A 25,753-nucleotide genomic window follows, 5' to 3' on the forward strand; every position below is an offset into this window, starting at 1 on the left:
TTAGTGCCTGCGCGGATCGGTCGAATGAGGCATCTACGTATATATATATATATATATATATATATATATATGATCGCACCAGTATTTTGACCTTATTCGCCGGAAGTTATAGCGCTGGGAAAACTAGATGACATTCGTCTGATAAGAGAGAAAAAAATAAATACTGTTGAGTTTCTCGCAGAAATCGATGGTTTCGTGTCTTAAGACATCAATGTGTCCCATTGACATCATTATACGACTATCACACTGTTAAAAATCTTCATTTGTGTTCGACTGAAGAAACAAAGACACTTACATCTTGGATGCCCTGGGGGTGAGCAGATAAACATAATTTCGTTTTTGGGTGAACTATCCCTTAAACTGATAACTACTAATAAATTTAACTATAGCCAATATGACAACATTTTAATATACAAGTATATATTTAATAATAGCATTAAACATCACAATATGTTTGCATGCTCAAAGTAAAAATTGAGCGTAAAGCGCTTCTGCAAAATAAAACCGCAAACCGAGGGGAACGCAGATATGATGTCATCGACAGGCCACGCCCTCACACGTAAAATAGCATCTCACGATTTACAAAAGAGCTGGAAACATTTGGGATATTGTAAGTACTCAACTGAACTAAATATATAATAGTGTTTGGATATTTTACTGAAAAATGTTACATAGTGCAGCTTTAACCCCTTAACTGTCACTTGCCCGTATACGGGCATTCTACATTTACTTCACTATATTACTATTAAATCCTAATCTAGTCATGACAAACTATATATCATTGGAAAGGTCTAAGACTCAAGAATACATATTTGTTGATGATTTTGCAGAAAATATATATTTTGGAAGAGTAATGGATTAATATATGACAAGAGTGTGCATCAAAAAATCTGTATCATTACAGGAGTTTTCACCTTTGTAACAAAAAGACAACAACCACTTTTAATCATTCAAACTTTGATTTTCATGCTAAAAGTTCATAACATAAACATTGATTCTAGTATTTAGCAAAAAATATTCAGAAAATTATATATATATAGAGAATATCTGCCAGATCAATCTCTAGGAATCACCAATATGGCGTGTCTAACCCCTAGTGGATTTTTGGAGGTTATGCAGCTAAAAGTCTTAGAGAAAACTCGTTTGAGTTTATGACCTAAAATTTTTAACACAACTTGGTTAGAATTTTGGCGTTGACTTTGTCTTTTTTAGGCTGAAACCTATATCAATTTATATATTTTTTAATAAAATAAATAATTTATTTTATTATATTTTTATAACAATAAACTTAAATTTCAATAACTTTTATATTTTCTTTTCCACTTCAGCAATAATCTGCCAAGTGTCTTCTTTTAAAAGAGACCAACCATAAGTCTTTAGTCCAAAGGGTTCATGAATTACAACCATTTAAGTAGTGCATTTTCACGAAATGCTCAAAAAGGGCGGTGACAATTTACTTAAATTTAAAATAACCTCTAAAATACTAATAAAAGTATTTAATTAAACCATTAAAAAAAAACAAAAAGAGACAAAGCATTTTGATATGCAATTTTTCTTGGATGTTTATTAGACGATCCAAAACATCATCCATACAGACTCATATCTAATACTATAATAAGAACTGTGGCATTCCAAATAAAATAAAATAAAAAGATGGAAACCTAAGAGGTTCATACAGTTCCAACGGTGGGCAAACACTGAGGCACAAACCTTTGGTATCTGGTGAAAGGAGGTTATAACAGCACAGGAGTCTAGGCCACATCTAGAGTGAATGTCTCCTCTGTCTTTATCCCCATCAAAATCCTTCAAAACGGTCCCAAAGCTGTTTTAGGAACGTGACGTTGACCGTTGGTTCGTTTGAATGGCAGCCCACGTGTTACCCAATCAGAAGCAGCAGCCAATGAGAGGAGAAGACGGGAACCGAAACCGAAATACTGAGATCTTGGAAAATGGGACAGATACACACAGGCAGCTAACATCTCGATCATACAGTTTTAAGGCTCGACGTACACCGCAATGAACAGAGCAGATCAGCTGAGAATTCTGGGATGCGATCTTGATCGTTCAAACCTGGCGCACAAAAAAAAAAAAAAAAACTAACCAAAAAAAAAAAGTCTGTTTATTGCCGAAAAGGCATTTTGCTTTCCACTATTGTCAAAGGTTTATAAAAAAAAAAAAAAAAAAATTTATTTGCAAGCATAATGTCGTCAAAAAAAATTCGCAAGACCCAACGGCCCTGGGGGCATGATGTCATCGGTTCAGCTTTCTAACAAAGAATAACATAAAATAGATAACTTTATACAGTACGTTAAATTTACAATATATGGAAAACAATATAATGGAATCTGAGTACAGGCATTTGTGTGAAATTTTCAGCTATAATTCTCAAAAGTTATGACGCTTTTCACCTTTAATAGCCTCCGAACCTGAGCATTCGTGAAATATAATTATACATAGATATAGCGATACAAATAACAGTGAACAGATATCTGCACCTTCCTTTTGTAAACAGTCACACACACACACACACATCTCTATTTTCATCCCTTTGATTAACGAAAAACAACAAAAATCGTGAATCAAGCATGAAAGTAAAAACACATACAATTTTCACATCACTGCGTTTTTTCCAACTAAAAACAAGTTAAAATTGCCCGAGGCATTTCGCAAATCTCTCTTTAGCAAGCTCTACGACTCTAAGAACGTTTTAAAATCGTAAAAATTCACAATTGTCGTTTACACATTTACACTAAAACGCCAGTACAACCTTCATTTTTGTAGTTTTTTTTCTCCTTTAAATTCAGTGATAAAACATGATTAACTCAAAAGAGCGACTGTGACGTGTAACGGACGAGTGATTCTTGCATAAAATTAGCTGGAGAACGAAAAATCGTACAATTTTTTTTTAGTTGAGGTTTTATACGTAATATGTAAGTTTTTTTTCCGCTTGTTTAAAAGTTGTGCGCATTTAATAGGGAATCAAGCATATTAAAAGTGTCTTCATAATCCATGTGTGGACCGTTATTTATTAAAGCAGCATTAGGCTCAGAACTCTGCCCCTCCCCCAGCCTCCTGTCAATCTTCCCCAAGTGGGCGTGGCCTATCTGTTGATTGACAGAAACGGAGGCAGAGGAGGAGTGGCTCTTGGAAGATCGGTGGGATTTGGATGAGTGGTGGTGATGGTGGTGGTGGTGGCTTCCGTGTGAGTGTGAGGAGTCGTGTCTCGGCGCTTTGTGCGACGAATGCTCGCGATGTTTCTCGCGGCTGGAGCGCGGACTGTGGCGGCTCTTACCACTTCCGCTACTTTCCGATGAAACCTTGATCTTCATTTTCAGCTCTTCTTGACTAGAGGAGCCGTTCTCCGACGATGAAGGGTGGCGTCGTTTAAGCGAGCCGCTCTTTAGCGGACGCTCCTGTACCTGTTGTTGGGAATACTTCGCCCGGATTGACGTAGATGGCTCGGACGATAAATGTCCGAGTTTTCGATGCTGGTCGGTTTCGTCCTCTTCGTGTCTGCGTCGGTGCTCTAACTCGGCTGCGTGTTTTTCGCGGTATTTCTCTAGAGTGAGTTTCTGCGGGGCGAGAGTCGCCGAGCCGTGTCCGTGTTTGCTTACCGGCGCCCCCTGGAGTGCGAGAAAAGCATCTGCGCTCTGGGAAATCTGTGCAGGGAAGCTGAAGCTCTGCAAGTTCGACAGGCCGTTGAGTGACATCGATGCCCCGTCCAATGGGAAAGAGGTGGATGGTTCGGAATACAAGCCCCCTCTGATGTCACACATGCTTCCCATCAATGAGTTGTCCTGGCTCAGAGCGGCCTGGAAGGAACTGTCTAGTGATTGGTTGTCGAGTTTTGGTTTCTTGGCAGCTTGCGTGGCCTGAAACGAGAACAAAATGTCCATTACTTGACTGTTTGCAATCAAATGTTTATCACAAATCTATGCAGTTTTATAACTGTAGGTTTCTGGCTTAGCGCATGTTTAGTTTTTTTATTATAAATGTTGTTTTTTTTGTACATACCCGCCAGTTTCGGATTCTTTTTAACCTGCTTGGTGTTTTTTCCAGGATCTGTAGAAACTCGTGAGTCAAGTCTACAAAAATAAGAGACAAACTTTATATAAAGTACAATTAAAACCAAATATTTAAAATAAAAATCAATCGAATTAATTAATTAATCGAATTTGGCCCAAAAAGTCATTGCGTTAAACGAGATGCCTGTCATTATTGATCATCAAAGAACAACAGGAACATAGAAAATTGTAGCTTTAATGATGATTAATCTACATTTCATATATTATATATGCAGTTAAGAAAGGTGTTTAATAACTATTACATTTCTGCATATGTCTAACAGGGAAGGCCACAGGTAAATATAACATTTATTTAGGGCTGTCAAAAGATTAATCGCATCCAAAATAAAAGTTTGTGTTTACATAATATATATAAACACACAAACAAATTGGGGTCATGATTTGAGCATGCTAATTGGTCGTAAAAAAAAAAGTAGCGCTCATTGTCTTCGGTCATAAATGGCCGACCATAGGAAATGAATGGGAAATCTGCAAAAACAAAAACACAAATTCACAGAAAAAAAATCTATATTTCTAACAACAACAAAAAATATCTAAAACTTTATAATAAATAGTCTTTGAGATTTTTTTAATATATATATTCAAATCCATCAAAAAAAAAAAAAAAATCATTAAATGTGTTCAAAAGAGAACTAGGAAACTCTCAAGCCTCTCCATAGAGACCTCTAGTGATTACACCCATGGTTCCATGATTCCTTAAAGGGGTGGTTGCATGCGATTTCACTTTTTTAACTTTAGTTAGTGTGTAATGTTGCTGCTTGAGCATAAACAGTATCTGCAAAGTTACAGCACTGAAAGTTCAATGCAAAAAAATATATTGTCTTTTAAATTTATGGCAGTTTATTGCCTACAAAAACGGCCGGTTTGGACTACAACAAGCTTCTTCCCGGGTTGGTGACATCATAAACACCTGCTATTAACAAACACTGCCCCCGCGAACACGCAACAAAGAGAGCTGTTGCAGAGCTACAAACTACATGTGGCCATCTAACCAATCTAAGACCATTGCGTTTTTCAGAGGGATGGGCTTCACAGAAGCAGGAAGCAAACAAGCCGTTCAAAGAACAGTGGAGACAGCGGTGTGGAATAAAGGTAAAATCTAAGTAAAAAAAAAAAAGAAGTATTAAGACATGTTACACTGTGCCCCATAAACACGGAACCACCCCTTTAAATAATTCCAAAAGAGGGCACTAATCTAGCCTAGTCTCCATTTTAACCTGAAATACTGCAATAATAAAAAAAAATACACCATTTTTTTTTTCAATGGCAAAAATAGACCATTATTATTGCATAAATATTAAAAAATACCATTAAACAATCTCAAAATACAAAATAAAAAATATTATTGAATTAAAATAAATTGCATTGGTTTGGGGTGGAGTAAGTTTAGTTTTTAGGTGTCCGGTCACTTATGACCGTGAAGTAGGCTTGCTACGATAGTCGGTGTTGCCGGTGTTACCGGTGTCCAGACTCAACACCGGTTACATCACTTGCCCACCGTGGCACCGCCCACCGTCTTTTTGATTTTTTTATAGTAATAAAATCATTTAGTTCAGTTAGAGAACAGACAATACAAATAAAAACTGAACGTATCTGCTTAATAAAGCAGGATCCGACCGTGAGTCTCGGCAGCGGCAGGAGTCATTCATCAGATTTAAGAGTGAGGAGCTGACTGAGATGATCGCGGAAAATTTGGTTTCAAAACGAAACGTAAAAGAGCCTATTTAAGGGAGTTTGTCATTTGTTTTGTTGTTGTGTTTTTCATTAAAAATAATAGACTAATGAACCCATAATTCAAGCAACCCGCAGCCGAATTGGCGCTAATTCAAAACCGAAAGTTAAATGTGCACGGCCGCTCAGAGCGCGCATTGTTTACTTTCGCCTGGCTCCGCAGTGCGAGCCTCCGCTACGCTGACTGCACGCATTTATTTGTGCCGCGCGCACCCTCGCGCTCGTGCGGGCGCGTCGAGTATAAACGAGGCTTTACGGACGAACTGTTATTCATTCATGGCGTGCATCTCAATCATAGACTGATCAATGCTTGATCAGTGCCCTGACTACTGAACTAGGGAACTGATTGAGACGCACCCATGGCTTCACAGAGCGCGCATTTACAGACGAGCTTCATTCACGGTGTGTGAATACGCAACACTGGCGCGTTTTCAGTTCAGAGCGGTTGTGTGCATGTTAATTTCGGTTAGATAGAATTAGTGATTTAAAAGCCTCCGCCGGTGATACCGGTATTACCGGTGTTGTCACACATCAATTAACCGGTGGGAAAATTTCCTCACCGTCACATCCCTACCGTGAAGACAACCAAAGCATCCCCTAAATGAAGAGCACCAGAGGGTTAACGAATATGAGTACTGGTATCGATCGGTGCATCCCTAATATATACAAGTTTTAATAACTAGTATTTCAGCAATTTATAAAATATTTGAAAGAACAAAATTGTTAAGTGTTGTTCCACTAAATGTTAAGTTGTGTTTGACTGACCATCAAGCAACTGCAGAGTCACGGCCCGGTCCACGTATTCCCACCAGTGCTTCCCATCTGAAGAAACGGGAATCTCCCAGTTGGACCACTTGCAGGCCAGGTGAATACAGACACACGCCACCACTGTGGGCTTGTGCTGCAGGCAGAAGGTGGTCAGGTGCAGACTGCAAGAGAGAGAAGAAAAGAGAAGACAAAACAGCCGATTACAAACAGACGACACGAGAAATGCTTCCCTAAGATCCTAACTCCTCTGGTTCATTTCCATTCTTCATAATAGTCTGGATTATTTCATGTCAAAGCTGATCTTAGTCCGGTCAGATGTGCGTTTGCTAGAATGATGTTTGTCTGGTTGGCTGTAAAACAAAATGGTACGTAATGCATGAAACAGATTCAGTCAACAAAACAAAATATAACTTGACACTTAAAGTGTGGCATCAACTCAACTGGTAGAGAATGACACGAGCAATGCCAAGGCAACTCGACTTCTTGCTTTAAATGACCAAACCAGCTCAAAGTCAACTGACTGGCTTGAAATGATCTTTTAGTCACATTTAATCATTTAGCGAGAACAACAAAAGCAGTTGAACCAACAAAATGCAAGTGCTGTGACCAGTCCCAGTTAGTCTAGCAAGTTCATTTTTATAAAAATTAAATGATTTAATAGAATATTAAGTGTTAGTATTAACAGGCAAGTGGCCGTTCTGTCCGCAAGCATCAGTGCCTTGAATATGATGCGAGTGCCAATTGGCAACCAGTGCAATTTTATGAGGAGAGGTGTGACGTGCGCGCTCTTCGGCTCGTGAAAGACCACTCTCGCCGTTGCATTCTGGATCATTTGCAGAGGTACATGCTGGAAGGACTGCCAATAGTCCAGTCTGGACAGAATAAGAGCTTGGACAAGGAGTATTGTAGCATCGGATAGGAAGAGCCTAGTCATGCGTGGCCTGACTGACACTTGAAAGACTCCATCGCAGCTTTCATTGGTCAAACTGACATGAAAAGCAACCAATCACAGTTCGTTTGGTTCCGCGTTACATTTAGGGGTGTGAAAATGTAACGTCAATGTCCCTAAAATAACAGAACGGTGGGTAAAACTCTTGGACTTTAAAGATTCCATGCCATGAACTTCACATACTTGACTGTGGCAAGCAGGGCGGGGCCGAGAGCTGTGGGAAAGGAGTCTCGAGTCTCACGGAGGAGCTCCAGAAGGATAAAAGGAGGAGTGATGATGGTGATGAAAAGGAGATTTATCAACAGTGCATTGAACAGGTTTATATTTCATCCTACGACTTAAATTTTGAATGTTTCTAAGTACAAGAAAATCCGTATTTAGTTCGCACAGTTCTTACGCACATGAGTAAGCAATCATTGTTGATCAATCCCACACGTGCGCAAGTGCGATGCTCGTTCACGGTCATTAGTAGGGTTGGGAACTGAGAACCGGTTCTTATGCAGAACCGAAAAATACCAGAACCGCGCGAAATTCCTACGTTTCGGTTCCGAAAACGGTTCTGGTGCAATGTGTGTGCGAAGCGTATCCTTTAATAGCGAGTGACAGCCAGTGTTGCCAAGTCCGTAGTTTTCCCGCAGAATTGGGCTACTTAAACACTGTTGCCGCGGGCTGTGTTTCATGTCCGCGGGTTGAAGCGACCCCAATTATGTGATATTTAGCCCCGGAAATGCGAATTTTACCGGAGAAGCCCCCCTGAAACGCGATTGGGCTTGTTTTGGGCTAGTTTTGAGTAGCAATTGTGCGGGTTTTGTTGTGAAAACCTGGCAACCCTGGCTCACCTCATCATGAATATTAATTACGTTGCCGCTTCCAGGAGTGCAGCAGTTCAGCACTGAAAGCCCTCGCGCTTCACATTTACGGTTTTGCGTCAGATATTTTCTCGTTGACCACCAGCATGGCGAAGAGAAAGTCACAAGTATGGATTAATTTCCAAAGAATGAATGATAATGAAGCAAAATGTAACATGTGAGAGATAAAATATAATAAGACAATTTCAGAGGTGTTCATTTGAATAAAAATGTGTTGCAAGAATGGCTTAATACTGTAATACATGTACAGTACAGGACTTTTTTGACATTGCCAACCTGTAAATTAATTTTAGAGCAAGTAATAAACACAAAATGGATTGTTTGAGTTGCGTATTGTGCCTTTTTCCTTTACCACTATTTGTTTAAAAATTTTAATGGAACCGGAATCGGAAAATTTCTCACGATTCCCAACCCTAGTCATTAGCATTCGGAAACGCCTCCAATTAACCATATATGGTGACAACACATCTCTTTAAAAATCATGTGATTGTGTTTTTTCCTCACCACAATTATGGCAAAGAAGAGGAACTTCTCAAACACAGTCACGCAACGATGTTTAACAACAAATTTGCATCACAAATAATAATAATGTTACATTTATTTAGCGCTTTTCTAGGCACTCAAAGCGCAAATGATTTGCATGTTAACATAATGAAACCCTTTTCTATTTACATAATTAAATGTGTTGGTTGATGGTGCTGGATGTAGGTCGGGTCCAAGGAAATAATTGCATCCAACATTGATGTCTTTTATAGGGTTTGACACCAATTACATATCGTTTAAAATGACATTATATATATATATTTATTAGGGGTGTAACGGTACACAAAACTGACGGTTCAATACATACCCCGGTTTTGTATTCACGGTTCGGTACAGCAGTTTTACAAAATTTATTTTTATAAACAGTGGTTTACTGAAAAAAGTGTGTCTGCCCTTAAATTAATTAAATTATAACTAAAAGTTTATTGAAGATATTGCTGTAGAATATATAGGGAGCCCTTACTTGCACATAACTATTAAACAGAGCCCAAACTATTAGCCTAAATTCAGTTGCTATTTATTTTTAGGTATAATAATCAACACTCAAATAACACATTGTACACAAACATGTAAACTTCACATTAGGCAGTTTTTGCAATAACTTCTAAATCTAATTATAAAATAGTTTTTTTTCCAATTTGTTGTTGAAATATAATCATTTATACACAGTGAGTATCATTTTCATGACAGGTCCATTTAAACATACATTAAATAATCAAGACATAACAGGTTCGGTAGAATATAATGAATATAACGGCTAATATAGTGCATGTATTTAGTGAAAGAGTTGATTTCTATAGTGAATAAAATTCGGTAATGTGATGCTACATGACAATGTTTTTTTATATTGAGGTCTTTCGCGCAGCCTGAACTGTGATCAATCACGTCACATTAAAAAAACGGGATTTATCGTTTGAATTTCGTGATAAAATGGACTGAATACTTAATATGTTCGTGTGGGAACTCCGATTGAAGTGTGTTCTGCGCTTAAAACAAGCCGAATGTGAACCGTTAAAAGATTGCATTCGAAAACCGTGCACCGAACCGAAAGCCTGTACTGAGATATATATATATATAAATTTAGTGTTTTATAATTAAAGGAAATGCAGGACATATGTAGATTAATTAATGCATACTGTGACACACTTAAAAGCTTTTTATGTGCAGTGTCGCTGTTCTACCACTAGATTATCTTATATTGGCTATATTTAAACATTTCTACGTACAAGTAAAAGTTGGTAAATCCCACACTTTGCGTGAAACTGTTCTTACGCACTGTTGATAAATGAGGACTTTATGTCGTGTTTGTGTAGGTTTTAGCGGCAGTCGTCTGTCGCTTTACTTTCATTTTGATATTAAAGTTTATGTTGGATGTTCGCTGGTTCCCGCCGCCTCCTTTTACGAACAAACTTTGCTACATTTCACATACTTTTGAAAAATCTTGGTTCAAGCGGACCATTAAAAAAACGTGAGAATTCAACCAATCAGATGAGGACTTTGAAACTCCTGAAGGGTTTCCAATTTTGTGTGCCATATGCATCAGACGTTCAGCCATGACGTCTGAGGCCGAGATATAGTCGCTAAATCAGTGACAGAAGAGGAAGAGACTTCAGCACAATCCAGATGTTGTAGAATGGCTAATGAGATGCCACCTGATTGGTTAAAGATTCCAGCTGCTAAAACAAAGATCGCAGGTTGGATCTCAAAAAGCGAGCCGAGGCTATGGCTACACTAATTCGGAAAGATTTGAAAACGTTCTCTGCGTTTTGGCCTTCGGTCATATGAGATGGTGTTTTGCTGTGAAAACAGCTTTTTGAAGACGCACTGAAATTACAATATCAGAGTGCAATAGGGATCTTCACTAAATTAAGTTGCTACGGATACAAAGCATTGGAAGTAAATACAGGAGAAATTAAGTTTTAAAGTGAAGTCAATATTAACGGTGCTTAACCTGTTAACTGTCACTGCATTTTTAAAACAATTATATCCTTTATTTATCCTGAACTAATGTTGACAAACTACACATCATTCGAAAGCTTACGAACTCAAGATTCATCCTGCGAAAACCGCTTTGAAATCGGAGTTTGCGTTACCATGGAAACAGTACTCTAAATTCTTCTAGCGGCTCCTCCCCCTAGTGGGCGTCATCAGGTTTCATATTACAACATTTATTTGAACTACTTTATAATAAAAACCTTTTCTAACATCGTCGGAAAGGTCTAAGTCTCACGGTTCTATATCTGCCTGTTTTGTAATATTTGGACAAAAATATATACATTTGTTACAAGAGATTGCACACAAAAAAATTACGCCTGGTGGCTATTTGCGGTACAGCGCCTAAACAATCTCATGGGAACTTCAATTTTTGTGATATCAACTTCAAATTTGGAACACAAATTGGTTAGACATTTGGCTTTGATTTGATAGAAATTTTTGATTTTGTAACATATATTTTATATAAAATATGAAATATTTAGTACAGTAAATTTAAACGTATAACATTATCATACTTTAATTTTTTTTAAATGATTTCACTTGAGCCATAATCTTCAGACCGTCTTCTTTAAAATGAGACCAAACATGTCTATATTCCAAAGCATTCTTGAATTGCAACCATTTAAGTTTGGATAGCGCATATTCATGTATATTTTCAAAAAGGGGGGTGACAGTTAACAGGTTAAAACCAACAAGACATATTGTAACGAAGTAGTCCACAAACTCTAAATTAATTAAATAGAAATTTAGACTTGATCTACAAATACTTTTTCCAGCAGAATTATTCTATAAATTCATCAACGTCAAAATTTACATCAAAAAGAAATACTATGATATTGTGATCATCCTGAATGAAAAAAAAAATAGAATATCTATGCTTATATTTTATATTTAAGTCAAATTCAAATAAAGTTCAGAGCAAAAAATAAACATGATAAAGAAATGCGGTCTTTGGTACTTACCATGACGATCTCTAAGTTTACACCTTTGAACTCTGAGCTGATATTCAGGCTACCAATTGAGTTATTGACCTATGCACTCAATCAAGATATCTCTATTAGCACCTCTACACCCCAGGCTGTGTATTCAACCTTCTGCGCCAACCGCAAGCCCTCCGTACATTACACCGCACGGCGCCGGGCAGGAAATCGCTCCGCCCAGGCGCAAGAGGGCGTTGGACACAGGAAGGAGAACCTGCCTAATAGGAAGTCATAGGGTGCCATGGCAGTGCAACAAATAGGGGTCAGGGTAACAACCTGTTGGTAGCCATGAAATAGGAGGTCTGGGCCAAGTCCTTGCTCGCTGTGAGGAGAAAGAGAGAGATGTCAGATACAATCCGGTCACATTTACACTGCGACTCTTCAAACCATGTTTCGCATTTCTAAACGCAAAATTACGACATGCACCATAACATTTTATTCAGTTTAGCCCAACAAAAAAAGTATCTAAAGTGTAATATCATGGTATTAAAAATATTTAATGATACACTACTACCCTTAAAATGTTTTTGGTCAGTAATAATATTTTTCAGAAGTCCCTTCTGCTCACCAAGACTGCATTTAATTGATAAAAAAAAGTACTTTTTTTTTTATCAATTTAATGCATTTATGCAGATTAATTATTAAAGTTGTATATTTCTTTAAAAAAAAAAAAAACATACTGACCCAAACCTTTGAATAGTAGTGTATATATTATAAAAAACATTTAAACAAACGTTTGAGTATAATTTCTGCAAAAAAACAGCGCTTTTCCTTTCAAAATTGTCACTTACAGGGAAATTTGCACAAAATAGAAAGTTGAGTAAATGTGCTTCCACTATAGTATATGCATTCTCTTATCTTATTAAAGGGTTAGTTCACCCAAAAATGAAAATTCTGTCATTAATTCCTCACCCTCATGACGTTCGACACCCGTAAGACCTCCGTTCATCTTCAGAACACAAATGAAGATATTTTAGTGTAAAGCTGATGCTGAGAAAGGCTTCAGATAGGCCTCCATTGGCATTCAGCGCATTTACACTCACAAGATCCATAAAAGGCACTAAAAACGTCGTTACAAAGTCCATCTCACCACAGTGACTCTACAATAATTGTACGATGCGACGACAATAGTTTTTGTGCGCAAAAAAAACAAAACACCTTTATCCAACTTGTTCTTGTCTTCCGTGTGCCTCCACGACGCATGCGCGAGAATATGACGCAGATCCAGCGTTCAGGAATCCATGAAATGCTCACTTTAACCCCATTTTGAGAACTACGCCGAGACCTAAAGAACGATCAATGTAGAATTCAACAGCTTAGACACGCGCGTCTTCCTCTGCTTGTCAACAAATCGCTTCTGGGTCATGTGTCCGAACGCCGGATCTGCTCATATTCTCGCGCATGCGTCGTGGAGACACACACGGAAGACAAGAACAAGTTGGATAAAGGTGTTATTTTGATTTTTTTTTGCGCACAAAAACTATTGTCGTCGCATCGTAAAATTATTGTAGAGTCACTGTGGTGAGATGGACTTTGTAACGACGTTTTTAGTGCCTTTTATGGGTCTTGGGAGTGTAAATGTAGGAGGCCTATCTGAAGCCTTTCTCAGCATCAGCTTTCAACAAAAATATCTTCATTTGTGTCTGAATATGAACGGAGGTCTTACGGGTGTCGAACGACATGAGGGTGAGGAATTAATGACAGAATTTACATTTTTGGGTGAACTAACCCTTTAAAATAAATAGCTTTTAATGCACATTTTACATACAGCACTTAAAAAAATATATAATAATGAATAAAAGTCTGAAATAAATACATAAATGCAAGCCCGGCTATCGTAGCATCGTCGTACATCTACAATGCAAAGCCAAAAAAGGCAGAACGAAGTTGCGAGTTTCAATACGTCTGTAAAAAGAAGAGAAAGAGATGAAGAAAGACTGGAAGCATCTACCTCGCACTAGCTGGGAACATCGCACCACATCTGTGTGTGGATGCTCTATAGTTATCTCAAACCCTGAAACAAAACCACCAGTTAGACAGGACTCATGTGTTGACCATCACACACTCTCATGAACAGATTCTGAGAACGGACTGGCCACTTACCGAGTGTCTGCAGCACTATGGTTTCCAACAGCACCAGCTCTTGGGCCTGCTGGAGGTACATCTGCGGTTCAACAACACCAGCTCAATGTTTATGATGGCAAAACATCAAAAACTAACCAGATAATATATATACACAATTAAACATTTACATCATTTATGTACAATTTACATCACTTTATATCATGTATTATAGGGCTGGGTGATAAAAACGATAATTATCGCTTTATTTTCCTAAGAGATATTAATGTTTAATATGTTTTAGTGTTGTCAAAAATATCGATACTCCTTTTCTGCAGTTGATTGTTCTCTTGAATTGACACACCCGCCTCCTCTCACTCGCTCGTCTCATTCGCTCCAGTTGAATAGTGCATGTATTGCAGATAATTTTACTCGGAGTAGGGCTGTAACGATTTGACCAAAAATAAAAACCTCGATTAATTGAACATTTGACCTCGATTACGATTAATGAACGATTATTTTGCTCTTTTTTTTTTTTTGCCCTCATAAGGTTGAGCAAGTTCACTGATAAGGTTTGTACTGTAAATATTTTCTACTATTAAAAGGTGGAATTTTTTTTTCTAATGAAAAAGTGCATTGTGTTTTTAAAACACTTGAAGGAAACGGTTCACTTTCAGCAGTTATTGTCTATGGGGCAGATTTCTGTTTGTTGTACATCAGATACAGATAAATTAACACTGTAGGCCTACATTACATTTATTTGGATGCATTAATGAGAGAGTGATTGTGTGTGTGAATTACTCATACCGTCTCTATTCATTATGAAGCTGTGGTTTGTACTTACTTCAAAGGTATTTAAATCTATGCCTATAACGGTTGAGTATCTAAGCTACTTTAGTGACTTTACTTTAGTCACAGCTTCTGTCTGAGTGTTCGTTTGTCACAATATATCAGGCATTAGTTCAACATAATACACATCTGATGGTCGAAACTAGGGCTGTGCAATTAATCGAATTTCGATTTCGATTTTGCCTCCCAACGATCACCAAAATAGTACAATCGAGAAAAAACGATTATTTTGCCATGTTCAGTTTTGCAAGAACACTCTTATTTTGTCTTGCGTTCTGTATGAAACGCGCACGCGCACATCCGCCCCTCCCGAAGCCACAAACTCTCAGGTCGTGAATCTCGTGTGCATATCATCCGCTGGAATTTAAAAACTCGGCGCGAGTAAAGATGGCAGAAGGAGGGCAGTTACAGCAGCGTTTGGTGAGCAAAAAAGGCAAAACCAACTCCGTTGTCTGGGAACAGTTTGGCTTCGAGGAATCAGACGACGAGCAGAAACATGCTACGTGCAAGATTTGCTACATGGTAGTGGCTGCAACGCAAGGGAACACCACGAATTTGTTTAACCACTTGAAAATTAAACACAGAGTGACCTATGACAATCTGATAAAGAAACAAACTGACGAGAGCAGGGGTGCCGTTTAAACGTCCTTTTTTCCCCTCATATTTTTCAAATAATTCTCTCTTTGTAAACGTTGTTCAATGCATGCGAGTGCTGCCGTATGTTTGAATATGACGAGTCATTTTCACCGTCCTCACCCGGGTTTAGTGCCAGAAGACGCGAATGAGAAGCCGCGCGCGCTGTGAGAAAATGTATCTCTGTGCACTCATCCGAGAGCGCGCACACGTCTCACAGCGCGCAAATATTGAGTTCTCTTTCAAGTCTTGCTCTTGAACGGACAAACTCACACAAAACGTATGTCAACATGTCCATCTTGATGAGTATTCTAGCAGACATAGTCTGTATATGCCTTAAGTGAACTTTATACAGTCGAGAAAGACGACTCATATCCGATCATTAGGTCTTAAAGGGGCAGTAGCCTTTACTGCTGTCTGTTTAATGTCAAACAACAAAAGACAAGGACATCACTCAACGCTCTTGATTGAATAGCTTTTGTAAGTTTAATAGGATTAATCTTTAATTTATGCACTCAAATATGCAATGTTATTTTACATTTGACACATTTCTGTACCTGAAAACTAATGTTAGACGTACATGAAAAGCATATCTAGCCGAACCATATTGTTGATCTTATTTATTTGTGGTTATCATTTTTATGTGAATACTTTTATACTTTGATTTGAATATATGTTATATTATTTATTTTAATAGTTCAAAAAGTACAACAAATGTTACAATTTCAATTGAATTGTTGAAAGGTGTATTTTTAATAAATACAACACATTCCCAAAGTCATGTGAAATAATCGTGTTACATAATCGTGATTTCAATATTGACCAAAATAATCGTGATTATGATTTTTTCCATAATCGAGCAGCCCTAGTCGAAACTCGCTTTAATGTTCAAACTGGCAGGGCTTAAACCACATACAAATGACAAAGCTTTGTGAGGATGCAGGTGAAAGTAATAGGTGAAAGAGGTCTGCCTTCAGGGCGCGCGCGTTTTCAGAGACACGACACGTTCTGTGTCACTGAAATTTTCAACTAAACATCGAAATAAATCTAATTAATAAACTAAATTAACCATTTAAACTAAATCAGGGTATCTGCAGGTTTCACCAAGTCAAATTTAAGACTTTTTAAGACCTTTTCAAGACCATTATGAATTAAATTTAAGACCTATATCACGCAATTAAAAAAAAAAAAACGTACAAAAGGAAATGCAGAATCACAAAATTACTTGCAAAATTTATTTATTCAAATTGAACAAAGTATTAGTAATCTTGCACTTCCTCATAGCTCAATCCCACCAGGATTAATATACAAACACACTACCGGTCAAAAGTCTGAGAACGGGAAGATTTTTTTATGTTTTTACATTCTGCTCACCAATGCTGCATTTATGTTATTAAAAATACAAAAAGCTGTAATATTGTGACAGTTCTGTTGTGACTGTTTTCTATGTGAATATACAGTAAAGTGTCATTTATTCCTGTGATCAAAGCTGAATTTATCATCATTACTCCAGTCTTCAGTGTCACATGACCCTTCACTAAATCACTAATCATTCTCATATGAGGATCTGATGATCAACACACATTTATGATTATTATCAGTGTTGAACACAGTTGTGTAAAAAAATTTTTTGGGGATTCTTTGATGGATGAAAAAAAAAAAAAAAAAAAAAAAGATTTCTGAAGGATTATGTGACTCTAAAGTCTGGAGTAATGATGCTGAAAATTCAGCTTTGAAATCACAGAAATAAATTCTATTTTAAGATATATATTGAAATATAAAATAGTTATTTTAAATTGTTAAAAAAAAAAAAAAAAAAAAAAAAAAATCACAATACTGTTTTTGCTGTATTTTGGATCAAATAAATGCAGCCTCAGTTAGCAGAAGATACTTCTTTAAAAACATTTTAAAAATCTTACCGTTCGCAAACTTTTGACCGGTAGTGTGTGTGTGTGTATGTATATACATTTTTTTGTGAGATCAAAATTACTGATTTTGTGGTGGTCATTTTCAGAAATGAGCATGTTTCTTCTTTTTTTTCATAATTAGGATGCCACATTTACCATATCATTATATTAGATGCACAATAGTCACACATGGCAATAAAACAAACAAAATGCATGAATGTTGTTTGACAATAGGACAAATAAATACAACTTAAATATACCGTGCTTTAAGTTTAGGTAGGCTACTGTTTGTTTTCCCCGTTGTTGTTGTTTGATTAATATGAACTACACAGGCAGGAGCGGGTATAGGCTCGGCTATATTGGGTTGCTTTCATTTTAAGACCTACAGTAATGAGCCCATAGATATGGATATGGATATCTATGAATGAGCCTAGATTCGGTGCACTCGCGCGAGCGCTGAGGCGGTAAACGCGTGCAGAATCCGCGGCCAGTCTGACATCGGTCCGTGTGTCAGTAGCGAATGAGTTCAGGGTTTCCATCGCTTTTTAAACTCTTTGTTTAGTGCTATCGGGCATATCAAACTTGTATTTGGTCATTATGTGAGATGGCAGGTGAGAAAGATTCGCCTTTGCTTTCACGATCGTGGAACTGGAAGAACTGAAGCTGAAGAATAAAATCCGTTTGTGTCTGTGGTACAATCCAAAAGAGACTCGCGCCAATAACACGAAAGCTGATTGGCTGCTATATAAGAAGCATGTTGGTCTCTCACTAGCGAAAAAACGAACTAACAACACACACACACACACACACACACTCTCTCTAAAACATTGCGGGAGCATTTCAATGAGGAATGGAGTAGCGTTACATGGACGTAGGGAAATTAAGACCCGTTTAAAATTATTTAAGACCTAGAACTCAATACTTCAGCGAATTTAAGACTTTTAAGGCCTTAAAATTTTGATTTTGAATTTAAAGACATTTAAGACTTTTTAATATCCCGCGGGTACCCTGGATATTACTGATCGAATTATTGATCTTAAGCCCACACTGTCACTGTATGATAATTGAAATTAACTGATGACAGTGTTTTTTCCAGAATGGCTATACAGCTGAATAAAATTATGCTGCATTATTTTCCTGTTTAACACTGTAAAGCTGCTTTGAAACAATCTACATTGTTAAAAGCTCTATATAAATAAAGTTGACTTGACTGAAAAAAGCTAAGCACTGAACGGAGAAGTTTTCCGTATTGTTGTTTTTGAATAGTTCACAATCGCTTTAAATGTTGAAACTAGCAAGCCTTTAAACGCATTTACTTGACAAACTTTATGAGCACGAAAGTGAAAGCGGCTTTGGGGTCTCTGTGTGTGTGTGTGTGTGTGTGTGTGTCAGCGCGTAGGCTATAAGAACAGCAATTAACTGACCTGTATAAACTGTGTAAAACATGCAGCTACTATAGTGATTCTGGGCATCTATAAACACAGATAACTGCTCCTGCATCTCTCTCTGTGCCTTCAAACTCTACTTGATGTGACTGACAGGGCGGAGTCACGTGAAAACTGAAATAACCGTCATGGGAAAAATACGTCGGTTAGACGTTCTGAATGTCGGTTTCGGTTATTTTTCGATCGTACAGCCCTAACTCGGAGGTTTCGCACTCACACCACTGATCTATACAAGTGCCGCTCAAATAAAGCCGCCTTTCAAACAGACAGTTTTGCAACATTAATAGTTGAGAAAAGCATGTGGTGTAACAGCATATTAGATCCGTGCATACGCACTTAAAGTGACAGCAGCCTAATAAACCTGCTGCTGTCTATCATGTTACTCAAAGAACAAAAGACTAATAGAAAAATCACTCGTTGCTCTTGACTGAAGAACTTTTGCATCTTTAATTGTAAGCATTAACCTCCTTAGCTCTGGGGGCATTTTGGGGGATTTCCGCCTGGATTTGGCCTCCCCAAATTGAAAAGCTTCCCATACCCACTAACACTGTCTCTAAATACACAATTTTGGTGTCATTTTACAGGAAACCCTTTGAAGTTACATAAACCACTGCTAAAAGTGATAAATATTTATGTTGTATGAGCTGTAATACAACGAAAAATCGACATGCATTTTGATACTGCATTATTCGTAAATAAACAAGTGTATTTGTGAATAATGCAGGATCAAAATGCATGTCGATTTTTCGTTGTATTTAGTAATTGCAGAAAAACTGTCCCGTTTTATGTGTCTGTAGTACAATCAGAAAGAGACTCCAGTAACACGAAAGCTGATTGGCTGCAATATAAGATGCATGTTGATCTCATTTGTAGTTGTAATACAGCAAATTATATTTGGACTAGCGAAAGAAAGAAAACTACAACACAACGGAATAAAAAAAAAACTGCAGGAGCATTTCAATGAGCATTAGAGGTAACGTTACATGGACGTAGGAAAATTAAAGACCTGTTTAAAATGATTTAAGACCTAGAACAGAATACTTCAGCGAATTTAAGACTTGCCGGCCCACATTGTACAGCAGCCAAGCGGGAAAACTCTCAGATGGCAAATCCATCCCTAAACTGCACCATAGTAGTGGCAGAAATGTGGTATATTCAAATCCAATTTTATTGTAATATTAATGTAGACGTATCAAAGGAGTAATGCAATATAATTACAGTATTTTTTGTTATGCTATAGCATTGGTGCATTTGCATTTATAGTCAAAAAATGTATTTATGCTACCGTTTTTTTAAGACAAATACCATAGTAGGGATGCACGGTATACCGGTACTGGGAAAATACCGGTATGTGTTTTATTTCAAACGGTACGATATCAAGATTTTGCTCATTTTGGTATATGCTGCTGTTCCGAAGTTCACCACTAGGTGGCAGTGCGCTACCCAAACTGACTCGAAACCGGCAAATGTGGCAGCGTAGAACAAAATTAACACAGCAGTTGAATCTCACTAAACACGCACAAAAGGTGTTAATAAAGAGAGGATTAGACGTGAAATTTGGAATTACTTTGCTTATAAAACTGCTGAAGAACCATCAAACCTTGCCAAGCATCCGTCACTTGCCATTCCTGACTTGTATAAGACATTAAGAGATCGACAGGCGAGTGCATAAATCAAACGATCTAATTTAGACATTTATTTTCTTTTAACGCTGATCAACGCACATACGTAAGATCGCATCGTTTAAATATAATGAAATCTCCAGCGTTCGTTTCAACCAATGACGTTTAGATTTCATAATATTTGCACGCATACTATTGCACTATATTCGCGAAAGACATAACCAACTGTGTTTATGCGACTGCTCTCTAAAGATGGACATTTTTAACATACATTTGTGTGTATTTGACTAAGGAAAAACAACTTAAAAATGCGCGACGTTCTTTAGGCTTGTGTGTTTGTTGTTGGTATGAGCACAAAGAAAACTCTCTCTTAGCTCCCATCCCCATGTATGACGGAATGCTATAAAATCGCTCGCATGTTCAAATTGGTGAAGTTTAAAAAGACGTGGGCAGTGATTTCCGTCAGCTCCCGAAACGAAAGCTTAAGTTTTGAATCGCAGATTGCATTTAAAGTGTATGTGCGATGTCTTGTGAAGACAGAAGCAATTTGCTCATTTTGAGAGCTAGAGAAGGGAGTATTGCTGAAATTACTTTGCACAAGAAAGTTTCCAAATGACTGATTTGATCATCTTTGTTTATTCATTTAATAATAAACATTTGCGTTAATTTCCCGCTTTATAAACCTCAAACCTGCGAGAGTGAGTAAAATTATGCGCAATACCCGCGCCAAAATTCAGACCCTATATGGTATCGATTTAATATCGGTACTTCGGTATTAGATTGTGGTACCGTACCGAAGCCAAAATTGTGCCTATATCATAGAATACATTTTACCATGGTAGGGAGGTGCTATATGTGTGATTTTAACTGCTTATGATCTAAATGTATACTATGGATGACCAATGGTTCATTTGAACCAAAGTAGAGTCCTAACGATGTTATTGTTTTTGTTAATGAACATAAATGTACTACGTAACTCAAGCTACTGCATTTCTAAGAGACGAAACATAATATTTTTTTATATTTCAGACTGTGCCGAAGATACGCAAAGTCAAACAACATATTTCTTTTAAGAAAAAAAGAACAAAATATTTCACTTGCATTAACTTGATATATTATATTAGAAATGTTCTACCTCAGATTTGTGAAATTATCACTTGTTTGGCAAGTGTGTCAGGTTCTGAATAGGGATGTCACGGTACCAAAATTACAGTATTCGGTAGGCCTGTCACGATAAATTTTGCTGGACGATAAATTGGCCAAGAAATTATTGCGATAAACGATAATATAGTCGTTCTGAGAAGATTCTCTGTGTTGTTGTTATTGTTTGTTCAAGAGCAAAAGAGAAGTCGATGTGAGCAGGAGACTGACGCGAGTGTGTGTGTGTGTGTGTGTGTGTGTGTGTGAGAGTGTCCCTCGATTAACTGACATGAGACACACGACACACAGACAGGACACTGACACACACACACACGACACACAGACAGGACACTGACACACACACACACGACACACAGACAGGACACTGACACACACACACACGACACACAGACAGGACACTGACACACACACACACGACACACAGACAGGACACTGACACACACACACGACACACAGACAGGACACTGACACACACACACGACACACAGACAGGACACTGACATACACACACGACACACAGACAGGACACTGACACACACACACACACACACACAGACAGGACACTGACACACACACACGACACACAGACACACACACGACACACAGACAGGACACTGACACACACACACGACACACAGACAGGACACTGACACACACACAAGACACACAGACAGGACACTGACACACACACACACGACACACAGACAGGACACTGACACACACACACGACACACAGACAGGACACTGACACACACACACGACACACAGACAGGACACTGACACACACACACACACGACACACAGACAGGACACTGACACACACACACACACGACACACAGACAGGACACTGACACACACACACAGACAGGACACTGACACACAGACAGGACACTGACACACACACACACACACACGACACACAGACAGGACACTGACACACACACGACACACAGACAGGACACTGACACACACACACACACACACGACACTGACACACACACACACACGACACACAGACAGGACACTGACACACACACACACACACGACACACAGACAGGACACTGACACACACACACGACACTGACACACACACACACACGACACACAGACAGGACATTGACATACAGCGCATTCTCTTGTGTCTTGTCGCGCTTAGAAGTAACTACATGAATAAGAGCGTGATCATATAATGTAACGCTCTGCAAAAATGGATATAAAAACGGATGCTGGAAATGATTGCAGCAGGAAAAATTATCGAGCTAATTTTTTTTTTATTGTGCAATTAATTGATTTATTGACTATTGCGACAGGCCTAGTAGTCGGTACCAATACCATTAAAATGTTACGGTACTCTGCACCAATTTCAGTACCACAGCTAAATGTTTTATTATTTAACTACTAAAAAAATTATTAAATGTATTAAGTTTATTATTTATGATGATAATCATTATAAGTAAATAATACATAAACATTTAAAGGCTGTATGCGGTTTAAAAGTAAATATTGTTTATTGAAAAAGATCAAGTGAATAATAATCAACCATCTAGGCATAATTATTAGACATATTACATAGAGAAGTAGCTAAATCTACAGTAGGCTACAACAGTAGCCTGATATATTGTCAAATAAAAAAAAATTTAACCGAACTTTTATTTTGATGGGTTGCTGTGAAGACCTTTGAGTGTTTGTGTTTATGATAGGACAGTATTCTCAAATGAAACGGTATGAAGGGACGGTTTATACGTTCGTGTCCTCATATTGTGACACACGGCAGAGACTACAAAGACAGCGAGCGAGTGTCACACACACACACGTGTGTGTGTGTGTGTGTGTGTGTGTGTGTGTGCGCGCACGTGCTCCTGCATCCTCTGACAGACCGTCATTTCACACAGAGACGCAGAACATGCAGGAGTAATATTTAAATTAAATAGTATTTTGCAGTTTAAATTTGAAAGACACTAGTATATATTCGGCTTAAGTCGCTTAGATAAACACAGAAGCGACTGAACGCAGCTGTGAGTATCGAATATACTCGGGAATCTGTACTACAGAAATGCTGGCATCATCACATTTTAATAATTTCGGCACCGACTTGGCACCGAAGTACCGGTACTTGAGACATCCCTAGTTCTGACAGTAAAAAGTATTTTAAAATCACTATTTACTCTCTGGTGGCTTCTACAACTTTCACTCAGGAGCAAAAAATTGCCTTTAAACTTGAAAGATTTACCGTGATAATTATCGATATTGACTGATGATCTTTTTTGGCCATGTCACCCAGCCCTAGAATAAAGTGGAGCGTGAAACTACATTACCCATAAGCCTCACACTCACATTGCTCTTGGTGTCCAGCGGAGGGTCTTGAGGGTTTAGGCAAGCATGTGCTACTTTAATAACATGTTCAAGTTTTCTGGGTTGCTCCTCCACTTTAGCAGCCAGAAACAGGGTGGTGGGAGAGATGCTCTGGTTGGAGAGAGCAAAGAATTAATGCGACCAATATAATATGACGAAAAACTATTAAATTCCAGTTAAATCCTAAAAACTGTATGCATAAGCAGGTCAACATACACATGCACATTTAGTCTGATCATAAAAAAAAGCATACTCACATTTCTATGGAATTTCGAAAAGGAATTAAGCATGTAAAATCGGTGCATATATACGATAGCTGTGTTGATCGTAAGCTGGGATCTGCACAGTTTGATCAAGGAAAAAACAATGCAAAATATGCAATATGACACAAATATAATAGTAATAATAATAACTTTCAAAACTACACTAAAAATCAAAACATCTCACATTGCCAAATTACACTAATATAGGTTTTGGCACGGAATAATATACTATATTAAACGAAAAAAAGCCCTATTTAAATAAAGACACAAAAAAACATGTGCTTAGCCATTATATTAAACTAGTTAAGTCTCATTCACTCTTAAACTCATTAAATACACAAAACAACTCTATTATAACAGTAAAAATCTGATTAGATTAGGTCAAAATAATAGTAATCCAGAAATACTGTATAGAACAAGCATAAAGACATTGAACCACCTTCCTGTCATTCACTCAGTTACTCATGTTGTTTCCCAAAAATACACCTTTTCGTGTATTTAAAAAGGTGAACTGTAAAAAAACAAGGCGTTTTGTGAATATTTCGACGCATAAAACGTCGTATTTTGACCGGCACATTTTCCACTTGATCAAAAGCGGCAGCGTGCTAACGTGCTAACGGCTAACTCAGTCACATCGCTTTTGTTTTAGTGAAGGATACACGTTTAATCTCTGTCCCATGTCCTGGATTAGGTTGGCGGCTTGCTGTCGGTATGAGAGCTCGCGGTCGGGCTCGACTCCGCCGCGGCGGGACGGCGTGTTTTCGAGCTGTTCTCGGGTGAAGAGCCATTTGCTGGAGCCCCGCTGCACCGCCGCCATCATCCCACCCGCTTCCGCCCGCACTGCGCGCTACATCACAGTGACGTCACCGAGCACGAGCACGAGCGCGGCAGCGACACGAGCTGGATGGAGGCGGTACGTCACATATTAAAGGGTTAGTTCTCCCAAAAATGAACATTAAAGCTACACTGTGTAACTTTTTTAGTTTATTCTTAGCTAAAAACACTTAGTTCTTTCAAAAATATATGTGCTCATTAATGTATATTTACTTCTTTCAAGTAATAAAGTATTCTCGTAAGTTTATAATATGCCATTGAAAATACATACGGGTGAGGGTCGCCATGTTGCCCCTCCATCTTGAAAGTACATTAGCCAAAGAGGGACATACCCGTAAATTCAAGCTTCGCCTTTGGCGTTTTAACACTCGATGGCACCGTGACGAATGTGGACGAGGTCGAACTGGAAGCCATGTTAATCTTTGACTAAATCGGCCACCGTAGGAGTTAAAACGAAATCGGAATTGAGAGGAACAGAAACTAATATTCACTGGATGGTCATATACATTTTCACCACTAGATGGGGGAAAATATCACACAGTGTAGCTTTAAACAATGATTTACTCACTCTCAAGCCACCCTAGGTGCTTATGACATTCTCTTGAGGGTAATTTTCATTTTTGGGTGAACTATCCATTTAAGCCTAGATTAAAATGCTTTATTATTGTGCTGTTAAAGGATTAGTTCAGTTTTAAATATACTTT

General features: G+C 38.0%; 1 protein-coding gene across 1 annotated transcript; it reads right to left on the minus strand.

The window, feature by feature from the left end:
- Positions 1-1,545: 1,545 nt before the first annotated feature.
- Positions 1,546-25,053, minus strand: ccnt2b (cyclin T2b). The gene is made up of 9 exons (XM_079807573.1): positions 24,875-25,053; positions 24,210-24,291; positions 23,935-24,063; positions 14,024-14,084; positions 13,872-13,934; positions 12,197-12,242; positions 6,582-6,745; positions 4,015-4,085; positions 1,546-3,872 (listed from the first exon to the last, which is right to left on the minus strand). The coding sequence occupies exons 1-9, from the start codon at positions 25,033-25,035 to the stop codon at positions 2,952-2,954; spliced, it is 1,698 nt and encodes a 565-aa protein (XP_079663699.1). The 5' UTR covers positions 25,036-25,053; the 3' UTR covers positions 1,546-2,951.
- Positions 25,054-25,753: the final 700 nt, after the last annotated feature.

Source organism: Gobio gobio (assembly GCF_949357685.1).
Source record: "Gobio gobio genome assembly, chromosome: 24".
Classification (NCBI taxonomy): domain Eukaryota; kingdom Metazoa; phylum Chordata; class Actinopteri; order Cypriniformes; family Gobionidae; genus Gobio; species Gobio gobio.